This window comes from Lacerta agilis, chromosome 4 (genome assembly GCF_009819535.1).
Source record: "Lacerta agilis isolate rLacAgi1 chromosome 4, rLacAgi1.pri, whole genome shotgun sequence".
Lineage (NCBI taxonomy): Eukaryota > Metazoa > Chordata > Lepidosauria > Squamata > Lacertidae > Lacerta > Lacerta agilis.
In genome coordinates this window covers 46,865,733-46,890,664 of record NC_046315.1, presented here as the reverse complement: position 1 = coordinate 46,890,664, position 24,932 = coordinate 46,865,733, and the positions used below count along the sequence as shown (strand labels likewise).

General features: G+C 38.7%; 1 protein-coding gene across 4 annotated transcripts in view; it reads right to left on the bottom strand.

Annotated features, from left to right (window-relative positions):
• Positions 1–24,932, bottom strand: part of NCAM2 (neural cell adhesion molecule 2) — a 197,496-nt gene that overhangs the window by 83,440 nt on the left and 89,124 nt on the right. For 3 of the 4 annotated variants that reach the window (XM_033146864.1, XM_033146865.1, XM_033146863.1), the window contains exons 2-6: positions 11,448–11,522; positions 7,121–7,327; positions 6,025–6,168; positions 3,627–3,764; positions 1,780–1,897 (exon numbers count right to left, since the gene is read on the bottom strand). In XM_033146864.1, coding sequence (XP_033002755.1) covers positions 1,780–1,897; positions 3,627–3,764; positions 6,025–6,168; positions 7,121–7,327; positions 11,448–11,522 — 682 coding nt within the window. Of the gene's footprint in view, positions 1–1,779; positions 1,898–3,626; positions 3,765–6,012; positions 6,169–7,120; positions 7,328–11,447; positions 11,523–24,932 lie in introns of those variants that run through there. The other variant, XM_033146866.1, reaches the window with a different exon arrangement.

The following is a 24,932-nucleotide window of genomic DNA, read 5'->3' as shown; positions in this document are numbered from 1 at the left end:
GAATTTTTAAAAAGATGTTATCGGGGGGACTTCTTTTCAATCAATGATAATTGCCATTGAAAATAACATTTTGATAAAATCTGCTGATTTAGTTGCTTCTATCTATGAAGGAACTTTTCTGTGGAAAGATCCACAAGGTCAGATTTCAACTCGTCCAGTGAGCAGAAGAGATCTCCTCCAGCAGTTTATATACAGTTGTGCACTATAAAAATAGCATGTACAACTCTACTACTGTGATTCTCAACACTGAAAAAAAAAATCGCTATGAATAATTTCATGCTAGACTGAGTATAGTACTGGAATTGCACCCCTTTGCTTTTAAAATCTATGCATCTATGTGCAAACTGCATAGGTTTGCAAACTACAGCTTTTATAATGTTTATTTAAATAGATAAGCAGAAAGAAAAAAGTTGGTAAAATAACTTCCCTGAGAGATGACCCCTCATGCTTTTAACATAACGAAATGGTATTTTTATGCAATACCTGAGTCAGAAGCGGCTTTGAGAAGGAGTATGCTTCTGTACACACAACTGGAAATACTTGTTTAGACATAAAAAAACCCTCAGATTTTTGAAACAAAATAGGAAATTCTTTCCAGTAGCACATTAGAGACCAGCTGAGTTTGTTTCGACTATGGCAGACCAACACGGCTACCCACCTGTACCTCAGATTTTTGATTGACGTTTCTCTTAAGCACCTCTTTGCTCATTACAATTTACATATGAGAGAAATGTGAGTTTGGGACAGAATCCCAACAAAATGTTTTCTGGAAAAGAAAGCATCTCTCAAAAAGAGGTGATTAGTAAATAGAAATAAAGTTTGATCGTGGACTGTATTAGTTATAGTCTATGTTGCAATGTTTCTAAACAAATTACCTTATCCATATGTGGGAATACAACTGAACTTGTATTCTTAAAAAGGTAAGGTAAAGGACCCCTGGACGGTTAAGTCCAGTCAAAGGCGACTATGGGATAAGGCGCTCATCTTGCTTCAGGCCGAGGGAGCCAGCGTTTGTCCACAGACAGCTTTCCGAGTCATGTGGCCAGCAGGACTAAACCGCTTCTGGCACAACGGGACACCGTGATGGAAACCAGAGCACATGGAAATGCCATATACCTTCCCACCGCAGCGGTACCTATTCATCTACTTGCAATGCCATGCTTTCAAACTGCTAGGATGGCAGAAGCTTGTATTCTACATCTAATTGGCACTGAAGATTAACAGAGGCCCAAACCACCTCAGTGAAAAAGGATAAGAGAGGCAACTCTGCCACACTTTCAGTGGGTAGAATGGAGAGCTGCATATGGGGGAAGGCCTGCAGAACTGTTCTAGGCTCCATCTACAGTACAGCAGATTGGGTGTGTATGTATTGCACCCCTCAGTCCCTGGAGACTCATCTGGGTGTACTGCTGAGTAGACAAACTTATGACTGCACTGAATATGAAAGCCTGAACTTTTGCCTCTTCCCCAGCTTGGCTGAAGCACTATCCACTTTGGCAGTGCAGCTCAGATATAAACAAAGTGAATAATATTTTAGGATCTGGGTCTTTCTTGTATTTACAGCCTTCAGACAATGTTTCATGTTAATTTTGATGGTTTCAGATAGCACAGAGTCCAATTCCATGACATTTCCATCAGGAATAAAGTAAAAACAAGAACAAAAAACCTGCTCAATTAGTGACCCTTTAAAAAGAAATCCCTATGAGCTCAAAGGTTCATTTTCACCTCAATATTCAAATGTATATTTGAAATATCTCTGTAGCATATATTTGAACTTACCTATACCAATTGATTTCAGGTTCAGGAGAACCCACGGCTCTGCAGAATAATGTAATTGACTCTCCTCGATCTGCTGTGGCATTAAAGGACTTCTGTAGCAATGTGATAGCTGGAGGAACTGAAGAAAATATGGAAAATGGATGTAAGGTTAGATAACTGAAAGCACACAGATCCCTCTAGTTTCTTAAAGTAAATTTGCTATAACCATTTTATTTTCAAACCATAAATGAGGCAGATGGATAAGTTTACGTTAAGTAAAATTCAGTTACTTATCTTCCTGAAAACATTTTGTGATAATACCTTATTTTACTTTCATCAAGAATATAAGCAGTTTTTATAGTTTCAGTTTTAGTCAGTTCAGAGTTAACTACAGTACTTCCATCAGAAGAAACCATGCATATTTAAACCTTCAGTGTTAGGCTCTAAACTGTTAACTCTTAGCATTTTGATACCATTTTAAAGTTAAAAATATATCATGATTTTTTTACATAAATGCATGATAGTTTTTTAAGGTATATTTTTTTTAAGGATTTCATTACTGGAAACAGTAACAATAGCACTTTAGATTTAAATATGTAATCACTTCAAATGCATGGCAATTAATTGCTAACTACATATTCCACACATATTTGTAAACATCAAAACATGTGAAACATAATGCCTTTTAATGTTTTGTTTGGTGCACTACAGTATATCTATTAAAATACAATTTCTCTTACTTTGGGTAGACTACAGCCTGCCATCAATCCTGTTGGCTGAGTTTGCTGAGGCTCCTAGCCTGAGATTAGCCAATAGCTGACCCCTACTCCCCAAAACCAAACCTTTCAAGGAATGGAAGGAACTACAGGCAGCAGAAACATCATACTATCAAACCTTTGAGAATAATGAAGGCATTCATGCTCTAGGGAAGTTTCTTTCCTGGTCTGCTCAGGCTAATGAGCTCAAAGGTTGGTATTGTAGCCACAACAATATCTCAGGATGGTCACCAATATCTTTTTACTACTTTTTTATTATACTATGTCTGCATGTATCTTCATTGTGGAAGAAGGGAATATAAGTGTTGGTTTGGCTGGACTGTGCCCATTCTATGCACTATACCACATACTTAATAAAATGTGCCATTTTGAAAAATAATAATATAGAGTTGTATCTAACGAAATCATAGAAGATGATTAAATGAAATTTGGGGGTCTGCTCTAAGTCATACACAACCCATAATTAAGGTAGTGTTTAAAAATAATACAGCAAACATTATGCTTTGGATTCAAAGAAATGTTAAGTGAGACTCCACGTGCCCCATTGGAGCACTGCCACTTTCCTAGTATGGAACTGTGTGTGTGTGTGTTTGGCTGCAGCATCATTAAATGAAAGTCTCAAGGTATAATTTAACAAGCTGATAAAGTTGCTACAGTAATGAGCATAATATTGAATCCTTGATTATTCTGATTTATATAAGTGGAGGTTTTCTCAATGTAACATCTAGCCCAATTTCTTTTATATCCTGGAATGTGAACTCAATGGTAGACCATTACCTTGATATTATAGTATTAGAAAAATTGATTTTGTTCATCACTTTTACCAGACCTCAGCTATTTACACACCAACTTAGAGTAAGCTACAGCATATTTTGTGGTAATTACAAGGTAAGAGAAAGCACTGAGGCCCACACTTAAAGGGTGATAATTTAGATCTACGTAATATTTTGTTTTGTGCTAAGCAGCATTATTTTAACACAAAAACAGGCATCTATCTCTTTGTACTATGATCTTTGTACTACGATCTTTGTATCTCTCTCTCTCTCTCTCTCTCTGTGTGTGTGTGTAGAACTGTTCAGTTTTTCTCCTTACCATTTACAAGTACAATGATATCCCGAAAGTCAATTTCCCCTCTGGCTTCTACTCTTCCTTCACATCTGTAAACACCTTCATCACTTTTATTGATTTTAAGAATCTGAAGATTATTGTTTGGCAGCATGGCAAACCTATCTGGAAAGGCATGTAAGAGATAAAATAGTATCAGTAAGAGAAGGCACTGCTGTAAACATGGTTGTGAATTGAAAAGATTTAAACTATTCTGCTACACTATCAGAGAGCTCATCAACAAAACATATTTCAATTTACAAGTAAAATGTAATCCTAGAAGCTCAGTTATCCTATATCAAATGCTTCATGTTGTCTTTTTTAAAATAATTAGCAAATGTACCTCTTATAAACAACAGCTATCATACCTCACAACCTTTCCTAACAAGAAATGAATATCATTCTGACCTCTGGCCATGCTAGCTGGCTTGGGCAGGTGCAAGTTGTTGCCCAACAAGCATAGGAAAGGAACAACATTGGTTATTGGAAGGTTATATATGAACTCATGTATTGATTTTCAATCATTTTTAGAAATCTCTCTCCTGTTATATGACTTTTCCACACATTGAACTCTTGCATACCCCTACCCTAGGTATCTGAAGAAGTGTGCATGCACACAAAAGCTCATACCATGAACAAACTTAGTTGGTCTCTAAGGTGCTACTGGAGGGAATTTTTTATGTTATTTTGTTTTGACTATGGCAGACCAACACGGCTACCTACCTGTAACATGCCCCTACCATGTAACTGATATTAGGAGAGTGAGATAGCTCATGGTTTTGAAGTTATAACTTTTTGCCACCAATGAAGGTTGTTGAACTCATAATGCAGGGGTCAGTCCAAGCTGGCCCACAAGGCTGCTCTCACGCAAATCATGCCAATAACCCCCAAACCTCCTCTCAGGTGTGAGGTAGGTAAGGGTGCAGCTCCAAAGGAATAACTCAAGCTGGTAAGCACTGGCAGTGAACCCCACTAGGACTAGGAGTCTGGCAGTATGCTGCTGAGGGGGATCAATGTTGATCAGCCCTATGAGTGAGACTCCCTATTGTTAGCAGGTGAGGTTTCATAGCACATCTGCAAACAGACATTTTTGCTTCCCAGATATCACCTGCAGATGGAAAATGTAACTCAATGTAACTGCAAGCTTGTTTGCAGGCACATCTCAGTGTCAATCAACTTCAAATGGTTGCAACCTGATATAAAGTCAGGTGACTGGCCAGTAGAGGCACTGCCCACCTGTCAAAGATGGTCTGCAGTGGGGTTAGGAAGGAGAGGTTCTGGCCACCTGCTGAATCCATTGCCCTACATCTCTCCTAATGTATCACTTAGAAAGCACCCACAATGATTTAAATAATCCAGAATCAACCGACTGATGGAAAATAGGATAGCAAAAGACAAAGAAAGAATAATCCAATGCTCCAAATCATGGCAAAATTCAACAACCATAGAGCAGATATTTATATCTTTTGTTAAAATTCAGTCATTTTCCTGATGTTTAATTCAGTTTATTTTAGCTGGTTCTAAGAATTTACTAAGGCAATATAGAAATTAAAATAGAATTGAAGTCATGTATGAGAAAAATATGGTCTTGAGGGTCTAATCCAGGCTCCCCCAAACTCAGTCCAGATGTTTTGGGACTACAATTCCCATCATCCCTGGTCACTGGTCCTGTTAGCTAGGGCTGTGGGAGTTGTAGTCCCAAAACATCTGGAGGGCCAAGTTTGGGGGTGCCTGGTCTAATCCAGAGACCAAACAAATGCAGATTAACATGACAGTTCTTGAATTCATTGGTTTCCATGACTAACCTAATTTATAACCAAGTTTAAAAGCTAAAAATCTACAAATGTCTTCCCACAGCTGTTGACTAGAATTATTTATTTTTGTACTTGTCAAGAGTCTACCTGTGGGGTTACTTAACAAGATGGTACCAAACATGGCCAGTTTATAAGTACAAGAGGCAGATAAGTCTCAAACAACACAGAGTCCACAACCACCACTCCTTTGGGAAACTTCTTTCATCACTGAGTTGGTAAATCGGAGCCAAGTAGTCACGAGGGTTTTTTGTTTGTTTGTTTTGTTTTGTTTTTTGGCCAGTTTTATCGTGTGGCTTTTATTTGCCAATCCCTAAGCTATTTACCTTTATTTGCAATGGAAAATTAAATTTCAGAGGGATATATCAGGAAAAGGACTGTGTCATGATTTAATAGTAACATTAATTGCATTCCCCATCGCCAGCACTATAACATCTCAATGACCACATTTTACTCATTATTTTGTTAACACAATAGGTGTTTCAATACTATATCAGAACATTAACATAACTGCCTTTAAACTGGTTGAATGTAGAATGAAAACAGATAATTTAAAGAGTTACCAAAATACTAACTGTCAGCAATATTTGAGACTTCCTCATTTTGATACAACCAGCTTACAATAGGTGCAGGTGAACTAGTAACGCGGCAAATGACTTGTACATCTTCTCCCTGTACAAATTCTTGTGGGGATGAGATATCTTGGAATGTGAGCTTTTCTAAGAAAGAAGGAAAGACAGTAGTAGGTTCTACCATTTGCTGATAATTCCAAAGTACTTAGATAACAAACAGAATTTATTTAGCACTTTAAAGTGTTAAAAGTATTTCACATGCAAGTTGGGTAAGTATGATTATTGTATTGTTCTGTTGCAGCAAATAGACAAGATTGATGGCAAAAATATACAGCAGGGCATCAGTGCTATATTATTTATTTATTTCATAAAATTCATACACTGCTTGATTGTTGTTGTTTTTTTAATCACATCAAATTTGTTTTCAAAATACCAGAATATCCTAAGTTTCTATCAATGTAGACAAAACTATTTCAAGTTAAAAGTAAACCATAAATTACTATAAATACATCTTCTGCTGCCATCTATTACAAAAAATGTGTAAATTTGCTTCCTTCAAAGTAATCGTTGAGTACATACAATACTGAGTAGCCCTATTATAATGAATACTTTTGATATAAAGTTGTTGTAGAAACAGGTTAACACAGGGTTAAACCTGAAGAGGAAGTGACGCTCCTCAGCTGAATGTTTTCATTCCTGTATAGTGCTATTGTGTTTTCTGTGTGTCGCAGTTCTGATTTGTGTGTGCCATGAGCACCATGCTGGAAGACTGTGCTCCAGGCTGATGTATATATTTTTTCTGCAATAAAGTAGTCTTAGAAAGACTATCGACTCCAGAAGCCTTAATTAGCCTTACATTCCAGGGACGAGCTGCGTTACTCTGCTAAGACTGTTAATTACGTGCCTCATCAGGAAGCGCACAGGACCCAAGATGACGACCGGCCGTGAGTGCTCGTTACCCAGTTGGCTCGTGGCCACCCCATGCCGTTACATTACAGATTAAAAGTTTACAGAGCACTTATATTCATCATTCTCTGTACAACATGAAGGAAGAGAAGCCTCACTACTGAATTTATTTTCACCTTTGGATTTTACTTACGGTAAATTTCCAAAACAACAGTAGCCTCTTGAGTCTGTCCTCTAGAATCTGTTGCTTGACACCTGTATATTCCAGCATCTTCCACATTGGCATTGTAGATTGTTAACCGTGATCTGACACCTTCTTTCTGTATTACCACTCTTTGATTAGATACAATCTTCTCTCCTTGTGGGTTGTACCAATCTATACTCTCAGCCTCACCAATTACTGAAGAAAAGAAGAAAGACAACAAAGTACATAATGAATATCGGACAAGGTATCAGATACAACATTTCTTTAAAATATGCTATGGTCATGTGCATCAGTTTGGTTCTATATTTTGGGACAATATCAAGCACTCTCACAATATTATGTACAGTAGGGGTCTTCCAGAAGTTTGATTTTGTTAGGGCTGTGCATTTGATTTTACTGAATCCTAAATTAGAAACAAGCAACACAAAATGGCAGGTTTCAGGCTTGTCTAGGGTTCCCATATTTCAATAAGTGAAAAATTGGGTGATCTTGAAAAAAATAAAAGCTCAACAACTTTTTTTGGCAATTTCGCCAAAATAAAGCCCCCTAAAACCCAGGCATTTCCTATAAAATGTAAAAATCCCACCACATGGGGATGTAGGCCCCCAAAAGAGGGATGTATGGCAAGCCTAGGGTTGTCCAAACCAAAGAGGAATCTGTCTGAAGTGCCTTGAACTGAAGCAAGAACAACAAAATTGATTCTTTCTTATTTATATGTATGGACAGTGTGCCTGCAAAAATCAAACCATTTCTCCCAAGATTCCAGTGTAATGAAATTCCACTGTAAAAGTGGGGAAGCGGAAATAATTTAATTGGGTCTTTGCAATCACAATGCTTCAGGGAAAGGATGCTAAAATACTATATCACTTTGTTTTTACCAATTCTGTTAATGGCATTTGTTTCCAAAATGATAGACAATTTAGTCTTTCTGCCTTTGTGTCATTGCCCAAACATCCATTCCTGTATTGATATAATTTTTAAGCTGCTTGTAAAAACAAATTCTAAAAACAACAACAACAACAACAAAAACCAACCATTCTATCTTGTATTTGAATAAAACAACTGAAATGTAGAGTATTTTCATGAACAAATTATTCATTAGTGGTTGACATTTTATTAGCTGGGTTTTGTTTCTATTACTTCTTTTTGTAACAATCTTTAATTATCTGCCATTAACTCAAAATTCAATTGGTTGGAATGAGTAGCCATAAAAATAATTACATGGAATGAACTTTGTACTGTCTCCTGTCCTAATATCATTTCAAAGTTAGAAGGTAGTGACCCCATGGTTTATAGACCTAATAATGTATACTTAAATTCTAATGGGATATCTCATTGTCTCCTGGCTATGATATGACAGTAAAATCAACTCCTTTCAGATCTCACTTGGAAGCACATTGCAGAGATTCTGAAGCATAAATGCAGTGGAAATGTCATTTTCAGGGTTAAGACTTAGAAGGAAATTCCACCAATACTCATTAAATGAAACCCCACATTGTTCAGATAGTTTAATTTATTCAGTAGCCACTGAATAATTAGTGCCAGAACATTTCTCAATGTTTCAGTTCATTATACATTTTTAATGCTTTGTAACGCATTTGCAGAACAGGTGGAGTTTTCTACTCAGTGATCTACGTGCCAGGAAAATATTCCTCTCTAAATTTCCATACAAAGGGTTACTATGAAAAGCTCAGGAGCACATTCAGTAAAATAGAAAGCAACTCTATTCTTGCTATCTTTTCAGAAGTGAAAAGAGGTCACACCCAGTGCCACTAATGTTTCCTACCAGCTCAGTTCTTCTCTCACTTAATAGCCTAAGTTTGTACCCTCTGCAAACTGGCTATTTCAGTATGAAAAACTCAATTCCTACCCAGGGTAGCCGCTACCATTATTTAGAGGTGGTGCCTGCATTATTTTTGGGGCCAGGAAAGAGCAGCAAATTATTAGTTATTTAATTTATCATCATCATCATCATAAAATTTACATGCCACTTAATTGTAAAAAAACCACTTTACAAAAAAGATAAAACAATGAAAGAGAGAAAAATTCACAACCATACTTTAAAAGATACGAAATTTATATTTTATTTTACTGCCAAGAAGGGAAGGAAGTGCTTGTGTGATTTTTTTGCTTCAGGTATACCATCCTGACTGGAAGGGAACACTACATGCTGTTCTACCTGAGGCAGCCAAGTTCTCACCCTCCCCTTTTGCTCCTTAAGACTAGTGACTCCAGACCCATAAAGAGGAATCTGCACTTCTGAAAGTTTGCGAAGTTTCACCAGGTGCCTGTGATCAGCACATGGCACTGAATGATAAGAAAACACAATTCAAGCAAAGCACATTCTGCAGTGTTCAGTGCTATTTGGGGGGGGGTAGAGTTGTAGAATACATAATTTATTCAAATCATGCCAAGATCAGGCACCATTTTCCAATCAATCAAATCAAAAGCATGTCAGACATTATTCTCAAGTGGGGTAGCTGCTTTCCAATGCCTACAAATAATTATTTTTGCTTCTGTAAAAGCTCTGTAGGACCAGGCTTCCTGTAGATCAGAGAGTACCTATGTTGCTTTGAAACTCTATATAATCTAAAATAATACGATGAAATATAAAGTGCACACAACATTAAGCATCCAGGTTGATGCATCAAAAATAATATCACAAAATATTAGGTTGAAACTGCACTCTTCCTCATAAAACTCCAGCACACATCTGGCTCTAGGAAGCGTCTTTCATCCAGGCAAGAGGGCAAGCAATAAGCACTATTACTATGGCTATTATGTTTTAAGAAATAACTCAACCATGCTTAATGAGATGCAGAACCTCAATCACTTTGAGGGAGACCCTGAGTAACTGCCATGGGTGTATCAGTAAAGGGCAATTTAAAAAATACTTGTAATACATACATACATAAATTCCAATGGTTCTGAAGGGAGAATAGGGCTCCACTTTTCATTTCAATCCGTTTAACAACATGGTCATTTATAAGATTAATTTCTTAGTATTGATATGCCTTTATAAAGTTGCGTGTTAAGATCCCCAGGAGCTTCCCAATAAATAAAGACACAATTGACACGGAATTTAGTTTTAGGTTATTGGCATAATTTTGGCCACAACTTTATTGATTACAGATAGTGAGTGGTTTGTTTAGGCATTGGTTCCTGACTAGCTGCACCTGACCTCAGCAGGGCAGCACTGACAACCGGGCACCACCATATCGTCAGTACAGGTAAATATCGTGGGGGGGGGGGCAATGGTTCAGGATCAGACTCAAGCAAACCCCAAATGCTCCTAAGGACTCTTGCGTGGCCCTACCCCCCCCAAAAAGGGTCAACAAAAGCATGGTGAATCCCTGGATTCCTTTGCACATTGGAGGGGACAGGTGCTCCAAACCCCCATCCAGACCACCTTGAACCTAACCGCGAAACCTTACAAAGTTGTATACTGCTATGCGGCAGGTGAAACCCAAGTGGCACCAGCCAATCAGCCAAATGGGAAAATTCCTACCGGGCCCCTGACCCCAACAGCAGATGACCCATGACGGCATGGCAAAGTCATAGCAAAACCCTAAATATAGGGAGGGTGGGTGGTTGATCCAGTGCACGAAGTGAAAAGAGGAAACTCTATGCAACGTGTAGCAGTATCCCTCAGTTAATACAATGTGTCCCTCAGTTAATACACATGTCCTGTATGTAGTGACACTGCACATGAGCTGTACATAGCGGTTTGTCAGCGACGGCGCTCCAGCGCCATATGGATCATGCCAGGATCCTCTGCTCATGGCTACGAGGATCCTCTACATGCGGCTGTAGTGGCTGAGCAATCCCACCGCCATCCATACAGTGCTAGAGCGGCGGCGGCAAACCACTATGTACAGTGCATATGCGGCGGTGTTACATACAGCGCATGTGTGCAATGCCATACATGCGCTGTACATAGCAGTTGCCGCTGGTGCCAGGATCCTCTGCTCACAGCTGCAGCCGCGAAAGGAGGATCCTCGACATTCGGCTGTGGTGTTGTGATGGCTGTGGCAGGGCGAGCCCCCACGGGTGCCTTTTTGTGTGTCCCCCCCAGACATGGCACCAGGGGTGATGCACCCCCTCTGCCCCCGTTGCAACACCACTGATCCTCCAATCTTAGATTCCAAGCCTCAAATACTCACATTCTCATCAGGTCAATCACTAGTCATTGATTGTTGCAACTTTTTTTACACTTCCTTAACCATCCTGATGCTTAGCTGGTTACCTCCTATTGGTGTACACACTAGTCACATGTGAAAGGGAATAGAAGTTGGAATTAAGCAAATAGACATACCTGTGCATGTGAAGAATTTGGATACACCCACACTGACTTCTACCTTGCTGAGGGAAATTGACACTTGTAAAAGTGCTGTAAAATAAAATAAAATTATTATTATTATTATTATTATTATTATTATTATTATTGAAACAGAGTTTTCCATATGTCCACAAAGAGAAAAACTTCCACATATTAAAACCGTAAATAGAATCATGACCCTACAAATTAGTTTCCTCTCTGAAAGAGCCTTACACCCTACCTCTTGGAATACTTCCAAGTAGCAGGCGCCACAGATGAATATTTAGAAGCAGAATCCAAATATTAGGGACAGACATACTCATGTATAAAAAGAAAAAAAGCAGTTAATGAGATTTTTTAAAAGAGACAATCACATTATTCTAAACACATCACACCATCTATTAATTTTTAAATACATTTAGCTAAATCCAGACTAAGCTAGATGAACTGAATGGTGTCTAAATAATTCACATGTAAGTAGACCTACATGGTAGTCCTTGAGTGACATTGTCACAGATTGTTACCTGCACAATGTCCCCAAACTACAGCCAGTTGCCAATTGCTATTTTCCTTCTGGAAACAAAACAACAACAACAACAAAAACACCTGTGGCAAAAAATAATTAAAAAAAAATGACCCTGAAATGCATTGAATTTTGCCATTGGGATGTGTTTACTACAAGCAGACCTGGGTGAATAAAAGATCAAGAAAGGTCAGGAAACAGTATGGCATACCCATATTTCTGTAAACAAAAGCAGTTCTCTTGAAGGTTTCTTAATGGAGTCAGAAAAATATCCCATTTACCATTAATGTTAGTTAACACTGGTTCTCAGCTGCAATTGAAGGTTCTCCCCCCCCCTAAACAAGTTACACAATTTTCACAACACTTTAAAAGATTTGTCATTTGTAAAAGGAGTCATATTCTGTTTAAAGAAATCCATCTTGCTGACTACTCAGCCTTCCCATCAGCAGAACTATCATAAGAATTGCTTACAAAATGATTCTGTGCCCAGTCTGCTTGCAGTCAACAATCTACAGCTTTCCTCTCAGCTATCAATAGTTAAATATCAATGTTTAATGTGCAGATACATTTTTATTTTTTTCTTTACTTGATTGCATGTGTGAGGAACCCTGAAAGTTATTAGGACCATGACACACACACACACGCACACACGCACACACACAGAGAGAGAATGTTTCCAAAGGTTAGTAAAAAATAAAAATCCCATTTGTGCCCTGCTATATACTATAAAAAAGGGACACGGGTGGCACTGTGGGTTAAACCACTGAGACTAGGGTTTGCTGATCAGAAGGTCGGTGGTTCAAATCCCCGCGACGAGGTGAGCTCCCATTGTTCAGTCCCAGCTCCTGCTCACCTAGCAGTTCGAAAGTTCATCAAAGTGCAAGTAGATAAATAGGTACCGCTGTGGCGGGAAGGTAAATGGCATTTCTGTGCACTGCTCTGTTTTCTCCAGAAGTGGCTAGTCATGCTGGCCACATGACCCAGAAAAACTGTCTGCAGACAAACGCTGGCTCCCCTGGCCAGTAAAGAAAGATGAGCACTGCAACCCCAGAGTCGTTCATGACTGGACTTAACAGTCAGGGGGCCTTTACCTTTACCTTTATATACTATAAAACCTTAAACCTCATCAGAATATGTTAAATCACTCATTGCCAATGAAACATGATATCATGTTTACTGAAAGGGGACATATCCGCTTTATCACTACCCAAAGGAGTCTCAAAGTGGCTAACAATCTCCTTTCCCTTCCTCCCCCACAACAAACACTCTGTGAGGTGAGTGGGGCTGAGAGACTTCAGAGAAGTGTGACTAGCCCAAGGTCACCCAGCAGCTGCATGTGGAGTGGGGACGCGAACCCGGTTCACCAGATTACGCGTCTACCACTCTTAACCACTACACCACCATGGTTCTGAGCTACATACAATTAAAACAGGAAAAGAGAATTCTGACTAAATCAGTGATGCTGGCTTCTAAAAAGTTCCAAACTGCATGCAGAAAGTAGAAATTGTCCTCTTTTTTGGGGGGGGGGTCTTCTGGCAGTTCCCTCACTGCAAGAAGTGAAGTTACAGGGAACCAGGCAGAGGGCCTTCTCGGCAGTGGCACCCTCCCTGTGGAATACCCTCCCATCAGATGTCAAGGAGATAAAGAACTACACAATTTTTACAAGACATCTGAAGGCAGCCCTATGTTTTAATATGTTCTGTAAGCCACCCAGAGTGGCTTGGGAAACCCAGCCAGATGGTGGGAAAGAAGAAGAAGAAGAAGAAGAAGAAGAAGAAGAAGAAGAAGAAGAAGAAGAAGAAGAAGAAGCAGCAGCAGCAGCAATGGACCTAGCTGCAATGTTTATCTGATTAATAGGCTAATTAATGAGTGCATTTTTGTACTGGTTAAAAAGTTATCTCTCATTAATTATGTTTCACGTTGAAATCATTTGTTGTTTTTAATGGGATGCAGTCAATCAAGAAGGGCACTCTAGTGTTGTTTATGTCCCCCTTCCCTACCCAGAGAAGCCCCCTGTGCTACCAAAAATCTATACTTCAGAGCAGTATGGGCCATGGCACAAGAGACTACAATATTTGCTTGCATTGGATGCAAATTGTGATGCTACACGGACAGCACAGCACAGCACAGCAGAAAACCTATTCAGGCATCATGGAAATGGAATAAGTTCTTCCATGAAGAGGAAAGCAATTGAGATGAATATGTTAGCTTCAGCCCATCCCTGTTCCTTTTCATCACCTTCCATGAGTTGGTTGGAGAACCACACTGCAAAATTTGAAGAAGACTGAATTTCCAAGGATTGCTGAATACACTAATATTCAGTTGGCACAGATTGCTCTTCAACTTAAACAACATGAGGAATAGAATTTGAAGAATGCAAGGCACTGGTATTAAAAATTCTAAACTACACTTCTAAATCTAGGCACAACTCTAGTAGTAACAGAATAAAGGAAAGAATATAAACACATGTTCTACATATGGTTATTTAATATTTAGAAAATAGAAAACAAAAAAAATACCATATGCCCTCTTTCCCCAGCCCAGCCAGAAGCATCATTTCTGGCAAGGCTTTATGTAAATATGGTTTGAGAGAATTAAAAATAAATAAATCCCTGATGCAGATTAGAATCGAAAAGTATTTCCTTAGTGATTAGTTGAGCAATCTGTGCTTATGAGGTAGTTAAGCAAACTCTATTACCGGTTCATGGAATGTTCTCTCATCAGTTATTTGAAGTATGACATTTAATTAAAATGAAAATATTCTGAAGGGATATCACTGTCCAGAAAAGTTTTATGTCATGACCAGATGTAAAGCTGTAAAGACACGGCAGGAAGTACTAAGATGATGTGATGAAGCTACTGCATGAAAGGCAGGAAAAGAGAGAACCCACGGTTATTCACTTGTGGAGCGTCTATCACATCCATCACCCTGCTGGTTTTGTGTGGTCAGAGTGGGGAGGTGAACAGCCCTTTATTCCCTACCTCTTGACAACAATGGAGGAAAAGATTACACTGCACATGTTTCTCCTCTCTGCTGGTGAAACAATAACTGCAGTGGAGCTGTAAAGAGGCATGTTAGGGGACTTCCAGCTGGTTTAGACATCCCACCAGTGTGCATTCATATCTGCTTCTAGAGTAACACTTACGCCACATCTTTATAGCCCTCATACAGTCAGATTGAATGACATGTAAACTTGAGTGACATACAAGAGCACTTCCTCCTCCTCTACCCTGCAGTCCCCTATGCACCCTCAATATTGGCTGAAGCATTGGGGGATCCTTGAGCAGATTTTTTAGGGGTGTGGGGAGAGTAGAGAAAAGGGAAGTATTGTTATGTAATACCCTTAGTAGCTCAATTTACACATTATATTTCTCAAGTTGCTTGTGCACTATATCAGAAGTTAATTTTCCTTTTGCTATTTTCTATTTCTCCACATTTCTTTAATTATTGTGGTACCTTGGCTGTCGAACTTAATCAGTTCTGGGAGTCCGTTTGACTCCCATAAACATTTGAAAACCAAGGCACAGCTTCTGATTGGCTGCTGGAGCTTCTTGCACTCATTCGGAAGTCGCAGAAGCCGTGTCAGAAGTTTGGCTTCCAAAAAATGTTCGCAAACCAGAACACTCACTTCTGGGTTTGTGGCATTTGGGAGCCTATTTTTTCATGAGCCAAGCTGTTTGACAACCAAGGTTCCATGGTACCACTGGTATCCTACAGTATTAAACCTTTCTTGTTGGAGAAGTTGGGAAGCACCATATTGCAAAAGCTTCCCAAGTGATTTTGACCCATTGTAATAAATGTGCATTCTATTTTAAAGATGAGCTCAAGTGTTTGGCTTTGCTTTTGAGTTCAAAAATGCAAAATTTGCATCCCTGAATGCTTATTTATGTACATTGAAATTAGCAAATCTGTTTCCTCAAAAAATGCAATTGTGTGATGAATCGATCAATATTCCTATACAGAACCTATGCACATTTAAATAGGTCAACAAGAAAATGTATGATCTAGTTAAGATGCCTGCATTGCAGGGGATCACTTCCAACTCTACAATTCTACAATTAATGTGATCATTAATTATTGCAGTGGGAGGAGAAAGATTGGTGTGATTAATGTCTTCTGCATGGCAACCTCTGCCATCCACCCAAGTAGCTTTATGGCATCAGCTTTTGGCAGTTTACATCGTGCAAACTTCCACAGGTCCTGTAAGCTGCACCTGCCAGTTTTGACAAAACAAAACTTTAAACTCTATTGAGGTCATTTAGAGTTTATTTTCCCTCCTCCCATATTTGGCAAACAACAGTCTCCGGAGTCCCAAAGGTAATGAGGGTTGTTTGTTGTATTTTGTCATTAAGTTTCAAATGGGATTTTTTTTCATCTATTGTTAAATCAGTTATCATATGGATTTAAGAATTTAGGATTTATTCACAAAATCACTGAGATTTATCAACATGAACTGAAAACAAGTTGACTAATTCTGAAAAGTGATTCTAACTTGTTTACCAATGACTACTCTTCATTATACTGATATTATGTTCCTAGCCTGACTGTGTGTAATATTATTCGTTGTATCATCAGGCAAAGTGATCTTAGTTTCTCTACTTATGGGACTGAACTAGAAGTCACACAAAGTTCATTCAGCCCATGGGATTTTAAAGATGTTTCCAGTGTAAGAAGAGTGATGCAAGTGTTTCATCCTTTGTTACAGAAAATAAATATATGGATGCAACAAGCCAGAACAAATTAGGTGCATTTAAATCCCATTGTAATCAACGAACTTTAAAAATTTATGGCACTACCTGGTCAAAGTCTAATTTATCTAAATGGAAGCCTAACCACAAGCTTAATTCTCTTCTGTTGAAATCAGTGGCACTTAAATATACTGAACTTTGGCTTCATCAATTATGTTAAGAAGTAAGTTCCAATTTCAATGACACAACCTGAGAAGTTGCTATCCTTAGCCCCAGCCTGAACAGTTGCTATGGTAACACTGTGCTGAACATTGTTATATGCAACCTTTAGTAAGCTGGTATTCTTTCAGTACCTATGCCATTTTATATAAAAAAAAATGTATGCTTAATTGTGTATAATATTTTTCAAGGCCTATATGAACCTTGAAATACTATGTTCATAGGGCACATTATTCCTGACTAAACACAGCTACACACCTAGGATTTGGTAGCTATCCTCTAAATTGAGAAATGCTTTGCGTCAAGTCTTGAAACTCAAAATTTTAATGAACGATCCTAGGTGTATAACTTTGGTTAGTCAGTGATTAGGAATGGGACCTATAAACATTTTCAGAAGGCCCCTGGTGTCCTGGCTCAGTTTAATACAGAAATTTGTATTAATATGTGATTAGCTTCACATATATTATTTATATAAGTTGTAACCTAACTTTCAGAGGTACAAAATGCCCATCTCTGCCTATTCATTTTAATTGGAAGCAGTGAATCAGCTCTCTTGAAAATACACCCTTGGGTGTAGGAAGCCCACGCTTATTTTGAATTATACTGCTGATAACTTTTTGTAGAATCAGTGCAATTACTTTAAGTTAAGGTAATTTGGGGTCAGAATTCTACTACATATCTTGAACTGAATTTGGACTATCTTAAAAGATTTTTTTTTTTTTAAAAAAATGAAGTGCTTAGGATTCTTGCTAGGAAGAAAAGTCTAATAGCACTAACATCCTTTTTGCAGGAGTCATAATATTGTTTGTGGTAGCTTGGATTCAGAGGTCTGGAAAACTGTAGGTGGTGAGCAGCAAAAACCCCTAAAACTCTAAGTAGAAGGCTTCTATTTAACGTTTTTGGAATACTGTATCCTCTTTTCCAAGCTATATCAAGGCTGTTTTGCAAATTAATAAAAGCCATTCCCCACACTGCATCACCATATTCCCTGTGGGATGTTCTGATGAAATGACTGCTTTCCCCTACAGTAATGCCTGAATATTCTTGCACAGAGACTTCTTCATATAAGAACAAAAAAAAAAACACCATAAGATAATCTTGCAGGGTCTTACTTTTTCGCAGATTCATTTGAGATCTTTAATAGAAGAATGTAAAAGTAATGTTCACTATGGAAATATGTTCAGTTGTTTGCATGCAGTAAATTATAATTTATCTTAAACATTGTTGAACTAAAACTTTTCAGCCATTAAAGCATTGCTAGGCAAAGCAGCAGGACGCGGGTGGCGCTGTGGTCTAAACCACAGAGCCTAGGGCTTGCTGATCAGAAGGTCAGCAGTTCGAATCCCTGCGACAGGGTGAGCTCCCATTGCTCGGTCCCTGCTCCTGCCAACCTAGCAGTTCGAAAGCACATCAAAGTGCAAGTAGATAAATAGGTACCGCTCAGGCGGGAAGGTAAATGGTGTTTCTGTGTGCTGCTTTGGTTCACCAGAAGCGCTTACTCATGCTCGTCACATGACCTAGAAGCTCTCTGCGGACAAACGTCAGGTCCCTCAGCCAGTAAAGAGAGATGAGCGCCGCAACCCCAGAGTCATCCGCAATTGGACTTAACGGCCAGGATCCCTTTACCTTTAGGCAAAGCAGCAGCATGCTGTGCTGGAAAGGTCGAAGTTGCCTAAAATCTAAAAGTGTTTGGGCTCAACTCAAGAATGAAAGTCTTGTGATTAGTGATCTGCTATGCATGGCACTACTGTACAGGCTATTTTTAATGTCCCAACATTTACACTTTAACGACAATTGTTTCCAAATTAGCATTGAGCCATTTGTTTCAAGCGGCAGTATTGAAATGGAATAACATTTCTGTTGAAATTATTTCAAATGAAATGGGATGGCATTAAAAGAGGATTAAAGAAATGCAGTGAAATATAAAGCAGCTAGCAATGTTTTTGTTCTGCCTGCACTGTTGGAGCAGGTAGAACAAACATGGGAATTGCAGATTTGGGAAAACTCAAGTGCTGCTTATGGGATTCTCAAAGACAACTCTGTGTGGACACTGTGAGAACAGGAAACTAAACTGACTGCTTGGGCCTTTGACCTGGTCCAGCAGCGTTCTTCTTAGGCTCTTAATGTCTTTGAACAAGTATATTCATTTATATGGGCTGTGTTCTCTTCCTGCTCCTTTCCCCTCCCCTTACTTCTGCATGACAACACAGAGCATGATATGGAAGTCTATTGTGTTCTTTTTCCCAGGTTTATTATGATAGCATCTACTTCTGCAATGTCTGTAGTCATAGGTCTATTGCCTGTTTGGGGTTGCTTTTTCTTTTTTTAATAAAGTAAGCACTTAATGAAAAGTGCATAACTTTTTTTCCAATAAGTGCATGGATTTTGGCTACGTAAGTATCAGCACTAATCCCTGAAGACAGAAAATATAATGAATGATTCATCCCCTTTCTCTAAACACAACCTTCCAGCAATCTTTCTAATATCCAACACAGAATGTCTTTTTAAAAATCATCATTTAACAAGTTAATGAGTTACTAGGGTATATAGATCTGTTATACAAAATATGGAAAAGAATCAAATACGGGGAAAGGTAATGAGTAACTAAATAAAGATGATTTTGAAAGGGCAAGATACACCTCTCACATGGTGTTTGCCATTCCAGAAAGCTGAATATGATCCATTTTTATATCAATACATTTCCAGAAGCAATTTGTTTTGCACATACACAAAATCAATGAACACCACCATAAATTAGAGCCTAGAAGCAAGAGACCTCAGTGCCCAGACAATATTAAAATCCTTAGACTGGCATAAAAAGTCAAATTACATGAAAATCTGCTCTCAACTAACCCTGTCCCCCCCAAAATAGCTTAGAAAACTGCTTAATATTTTCTGAAGAAATAGAGAATAATAAAATAAATAATGCTTCTATTGTAACTAAAGAATGAGGATAGTTATGAAAAAGGAGGTGGCTGTATAGAATGCATCACTTCTAACACCAGGTAGGAAAACCATAGTTTTGGGTTTTTCTTAATACACACCTTTTTAGAATTCCTTTCAGAAAGAAAACCAGCACAAAAATCTGCAAAACATTTCTCCCTAATTGACTGGCTTGTATTTGTGGGGAAGTTATATTATTTTTTAAATGGACAAGAACTAAAAAAATATATAGTAGAATTCTATATACCATGACAGCAGTCCATCAGATCATTTCCACATCATTCATCTACATTTGTAGACCCAGGGTCAGCTCGGAGTGCTTACTCTCAATCTAAATTTTAGCATGTGAGAGTCTGGAACTTCTCATTGCTACTTCTTTCTCAATAAAGGGTAACTAAAACCTTTTAAATGAGTTTGGTGCCCTCTTGTCTGGACACTTTCTGTTCAGTAAATGCATACTGGCCAAAGTTCTTATTAATTGTGTCTTCCCTAAAAGAGGGCACGTGTTGCAGTGAGACCTGGAGACTGACCTCCTGGTTGGGGGTGGGTCTATTGGATAGCCACAACGCCCGATTGGTGGGTCCCTCGTTGCTGGGTGTAATCCGGCCAATGGGTTGCAGTCTAAACAGTTCAAGGGATCTGTTTAATCTCTTGCATGTCACCCAGAAATTTTCTTTCGGCTCATGCAAACGGAAAACATGGCCACCTCTCCCTATATTTAGGGTATTTTGTGATTGACCTTGCTATGCCGTTGTGTGTCGTCTATCATTGGGACAGGGGAACGGCAGGAATTTTCCCCACTTGGATGATTGGCTGTTGCCATTTGGGTTTCCCCTGCCACATAGCAAATTGTCACAACTTGTAAGGTTGTGGATAGGCACTGGTTCATGTGATAGGGATGGGAGAACGGTCTCGCCATCCCTATGTGAAGGGTATTCCGTTAAAGAAATCCAGGGACTCAACTTGGTTTGGTCGACCCCCGAGAGGGGGTTGTGCCTGTGCTTGAGTCCAGGGGAGCATCTGGGGGATGAACAGAGTCTGTTCCTGGGCTTTTCACCCACCTCAGGTGTTCACCCTTGGCTGACTTATGATAGAGCTCTGGGTCAGTGCTACCTGCAATAGTGTAGGGAGCTAGTTGAACAAGGGCCTATGCAACCACTCACTTTCTGTAATCAATAAAGTTGTGGCCAAAATTCTGCCAAAAACCAAAACTAAAATTTGAATCAAGTGTTTATTTATTTAGGGGGAGGGGGTCTCTGGGTCTGAACACGCAAATACACATCTTGTCCTTTCCTGCTAGAGCCAGGTTGAAACATATTCAATATGGCTAACTTAACTCAACAACCCCACACACAACAAACCCCACTGTAGTCAATCAAAGACAAGCAACCACAACCTAAGCCACCCTAACCTCTTTTACCACCAAGGAAACATAACAAGTAAATAGAAAGGGAACCTACCCAAGTGATGCTGGCACAAAACCCCCACACATACACTAAGTAAAAAACATAAGCTTTACCACCCCCTCTCTCCCTCCCCCCTTTTCTTCCCAACCCTTTACCACATATAACACCAATGCTTCATAACAGATGTTACTGATCTGTAGAAAACACAACCTGAAGAAAGAGACAATGTGTGTGCTTTTGTAAATGAGGAAAATCTTTAATAAAAAATATATTAAGAAAGAAAGAAAGAAAGAAAGAAAGAAAGAAAGGCAAAGATATGCCCCACATATAAAAATTAGCTAATTCTTCTAACAGATATCACAGATTAAGTCCAAATAATTTCCAGTCTTTATGAAGAAACTGGAGAGAGAGAGAGAGAGAGAGAGAGAGAGAGAGAGAGAGAGAGAGAGAGAAGGAAATAGCAATTTTGCTTGTGAGCCCTGGTATGAGATGGCATCTTTTTGAAAGTTTCCAGGTCCCCCAACCCACCTTTCACAGGTAAAAGGGGCAGCCCACCTGCTGATCACCTGACATCATGTGTTTCAACTTCAAAGGTACAATCAGAAGTCCACTTGCAGTGCTCTCCCAATTCTTTCTTTCCAACTGCAATTCAACACTTTTTCTCTTGGGTGCTTTTTTCTGTGACAGAACCATTTTAAGTGTTTTAAATTATGCCAGTGGGTGCAAAGGAAGAACCATGAAAGCACTTAGACGTTTCATTTAGGCCCCACAATTTTACTTATCCCACACATAACATAAGGTGACATCAGAGGCTGAACAAGTAATTGTGGTCTGTGCAAAACCGTATCATGGGCAAACTGGGGCAGTTTGGTGGGCCCGCCTTTTGTTCTAAAGTTACACACACACAAACACACACACTTTATTTTGTATCCTGCATGCAAACAAGAAGAGGATACATTCCCACAATTTCAATCCAATGTTTTTTGAAGGTTTAGAAATCATTTTCAGTCTCTCAACTCATAATGTACCCAGGAGAAACAATGAAAATCCATGGGGACTCACTATGATTCAAAATTATAGTGTGTAAGAAATTTGACTAATGAAGAGGATTAAAGAGTTAGGTGGTCATGCTTAGTAGGAATTATATTATTTTAGTATATTTCTCCTTCGAATAAAGCACACATGCCTGAATAAAAATTGGATTACATATCAAGCATGAACCAATAAAAGAAATAAATGCACAATGGATAGTGGTATTCTACATTTGGGAAAATGTTGTTGGCTTTTGTGGCTTTTACCACAAAAATGACCAACATGCAGAACTCATTTCCAGTTTTTCTAGCTGAAATGCTGTTGGGCTATCACTGAGCTAATGGCCTTTCCACTGACTTGACATTCATTGTTCAATTAAAAAAAAAGAAGATAAGGAATATATAATAAAGAACATGACAGGGCTATAAACTACAGAATTAAAATGCATTGTTAGAATTTTGTGTACACTCTCTTGTGTGTGGGGTGTGTGTGTGTGTGTATTTCAGCTAATCTCAAATACATGAAGATCCTTGGGGAAATTTCTTGAAAAGCAACCATTTTAAAAATGAAATCATATTCAACGTGGAAGAATAAAAATACCAATTCTCATCTTTAAAACTATACCAATTCATAGGTAAAAAATGTGCATTTCTGTTGTTGTTCAGTAGTTCAGTCGTGTCCGACTCTTTGTGACCCCATGGACCAGAGCACGCCAGGCACCCCTATCCTCCACTGCCTCCCACAGTTTGACCAAACTCATGCCAGTCGCTTCGAGAACACTCTCCAACCATCTCATCTTCTGTCGCCCCCTTCTCCTTGTGCCCTCCATCTCTCCCAACATTTCTAGCAAGTGTAATTTAAATTAAAAATACGTGTTTCCTATATTGTACCAACACAAAAGAAGCATAGCTATAGAAGCTATAAAACAGCATAGGTTCCTAAGATTGTAAATTCTGCATACAGTTTACTTTACAGAAAGCTCCACTAACATTTGAGTAAGGATACACAGGATTGCCCATTTTTGAATGCCAGAAAAGTGCTCGGGTATATTTTTGTATAAAATATGTAGTGTATATGGTTTTCAATTGATCAAAAAATGCTTTCCACATACCTGCTATCCAGATTGAAGAGCAAATGTATATGTTGCATTTAAACAAGGTAGTGTATTATACCAGTATTAGATAAAACAGAAACTGCAACTAATTCTTTCTAGACTATGACAAAATTGTTTGAGGTAATTTGCTCAAACAATGATTAAAAAAGAACTTGGTGTCAATAAAATGGAGAGGTTTTTTATTATTATCCACAATACCTAGATATCAATGGCCACAATCCAAAACACTTTACAACTACTTCCATGAACCCCAGAGGCACTTGTGTTTCTTGAGCAGTACCATTTTTTTAATCCCTCCAAAAGTTTCAGCGGCATTTACCATAGGCAGATGGGGAATGCCTGCAGTTTCTCCTTTTCTTGCAGTAGTTCCTTGCCTGTACAACAACACTACATTGAGATGTAGCATAATTCCAAGACAGTCCTTAGGGTGTGGAGAATGGTGACTATCAATGGAGAACATTGTTCATGTAGTGTCATTCCAAGGGCATCCTGGGGGATAAATAAGACAGGCACTGCTGCCACTAGCACAAAATGGAAAATATAATTAAAGTGATAAAATAGAAGAACAGCTGCCAGTGATAAGTGTAAGTTAACACTCCCAAAAAAGGGGGGCTTTTTAAAAGTCTCATTGAAGTACCCATTCACCCTCAATTTAATTGGCTAAGCCCTAAAAATCTCATGTTCTCATTCTTTGTCCTATTTCAGGTGTTTGTTACATCATTATAGTGTTTCTTGGTTCCAGTCACAATTTTTATATAAAAGGATTAGCCTTTTCCCCAGCAGAACAGGCATTTTCAGATTGCCCTTCTTGCATACTCAAGACACCAATGAGAATCAATAAACACCCTACAGGGCAGTATTATATACAGTAGTGCAACACTAATGTCCTAAAATTATGCCCTAGGTTGAAACTTCAGGGAGCATCCATTAGTATAGGCACCACTAATCAATTAGTTTAAGTTACAAAATAAAAATAAAAATGAATTACATATAAATAAGGACATTGCTTCAAAAATAAACAGAATGAGCAAGGAAACCATGCAAGGGAAATAACAGTACTATGTTAACCAGTACATTTTAGGAGTTTGCTTGTATGATTAAGTGCTGAAACTCTACTTCATCAACTGCAGCTTTAACAACATATCAAATAGAAAGAGGGTGCCATTAAGAGGTAAGTACTTTTTAGACTTTTGCACAACTCCAATCTGCAGTACCTCTTTTCTGTTCTTGACCAGGCAGAGCTCCAGATTATTTGAGATAGGGATAGGGCCAGCCCAATATGTTAGTAACAAGGAGGGAAGAAAGATCAACATTGGGATTTGCTTCCCCTGTGAATTCTGCCACCCGAAGTAGTCGCCTCACTTTGTATCATGGATGAGCCAGCCCTGATTAAAGATTGGCATCAGACTCTACTTCCCTTTGGGATCTTGCCACCTGAAGAGATGGCTTCACACCCTGGATGGGGGTATGGAAGGTATCCTACCACAGAAATTAACTGCGGTCTTTAACTGATCTCAAGCATTATGCAATGTTTATTTTAAAGCTTGGAAGTCAGA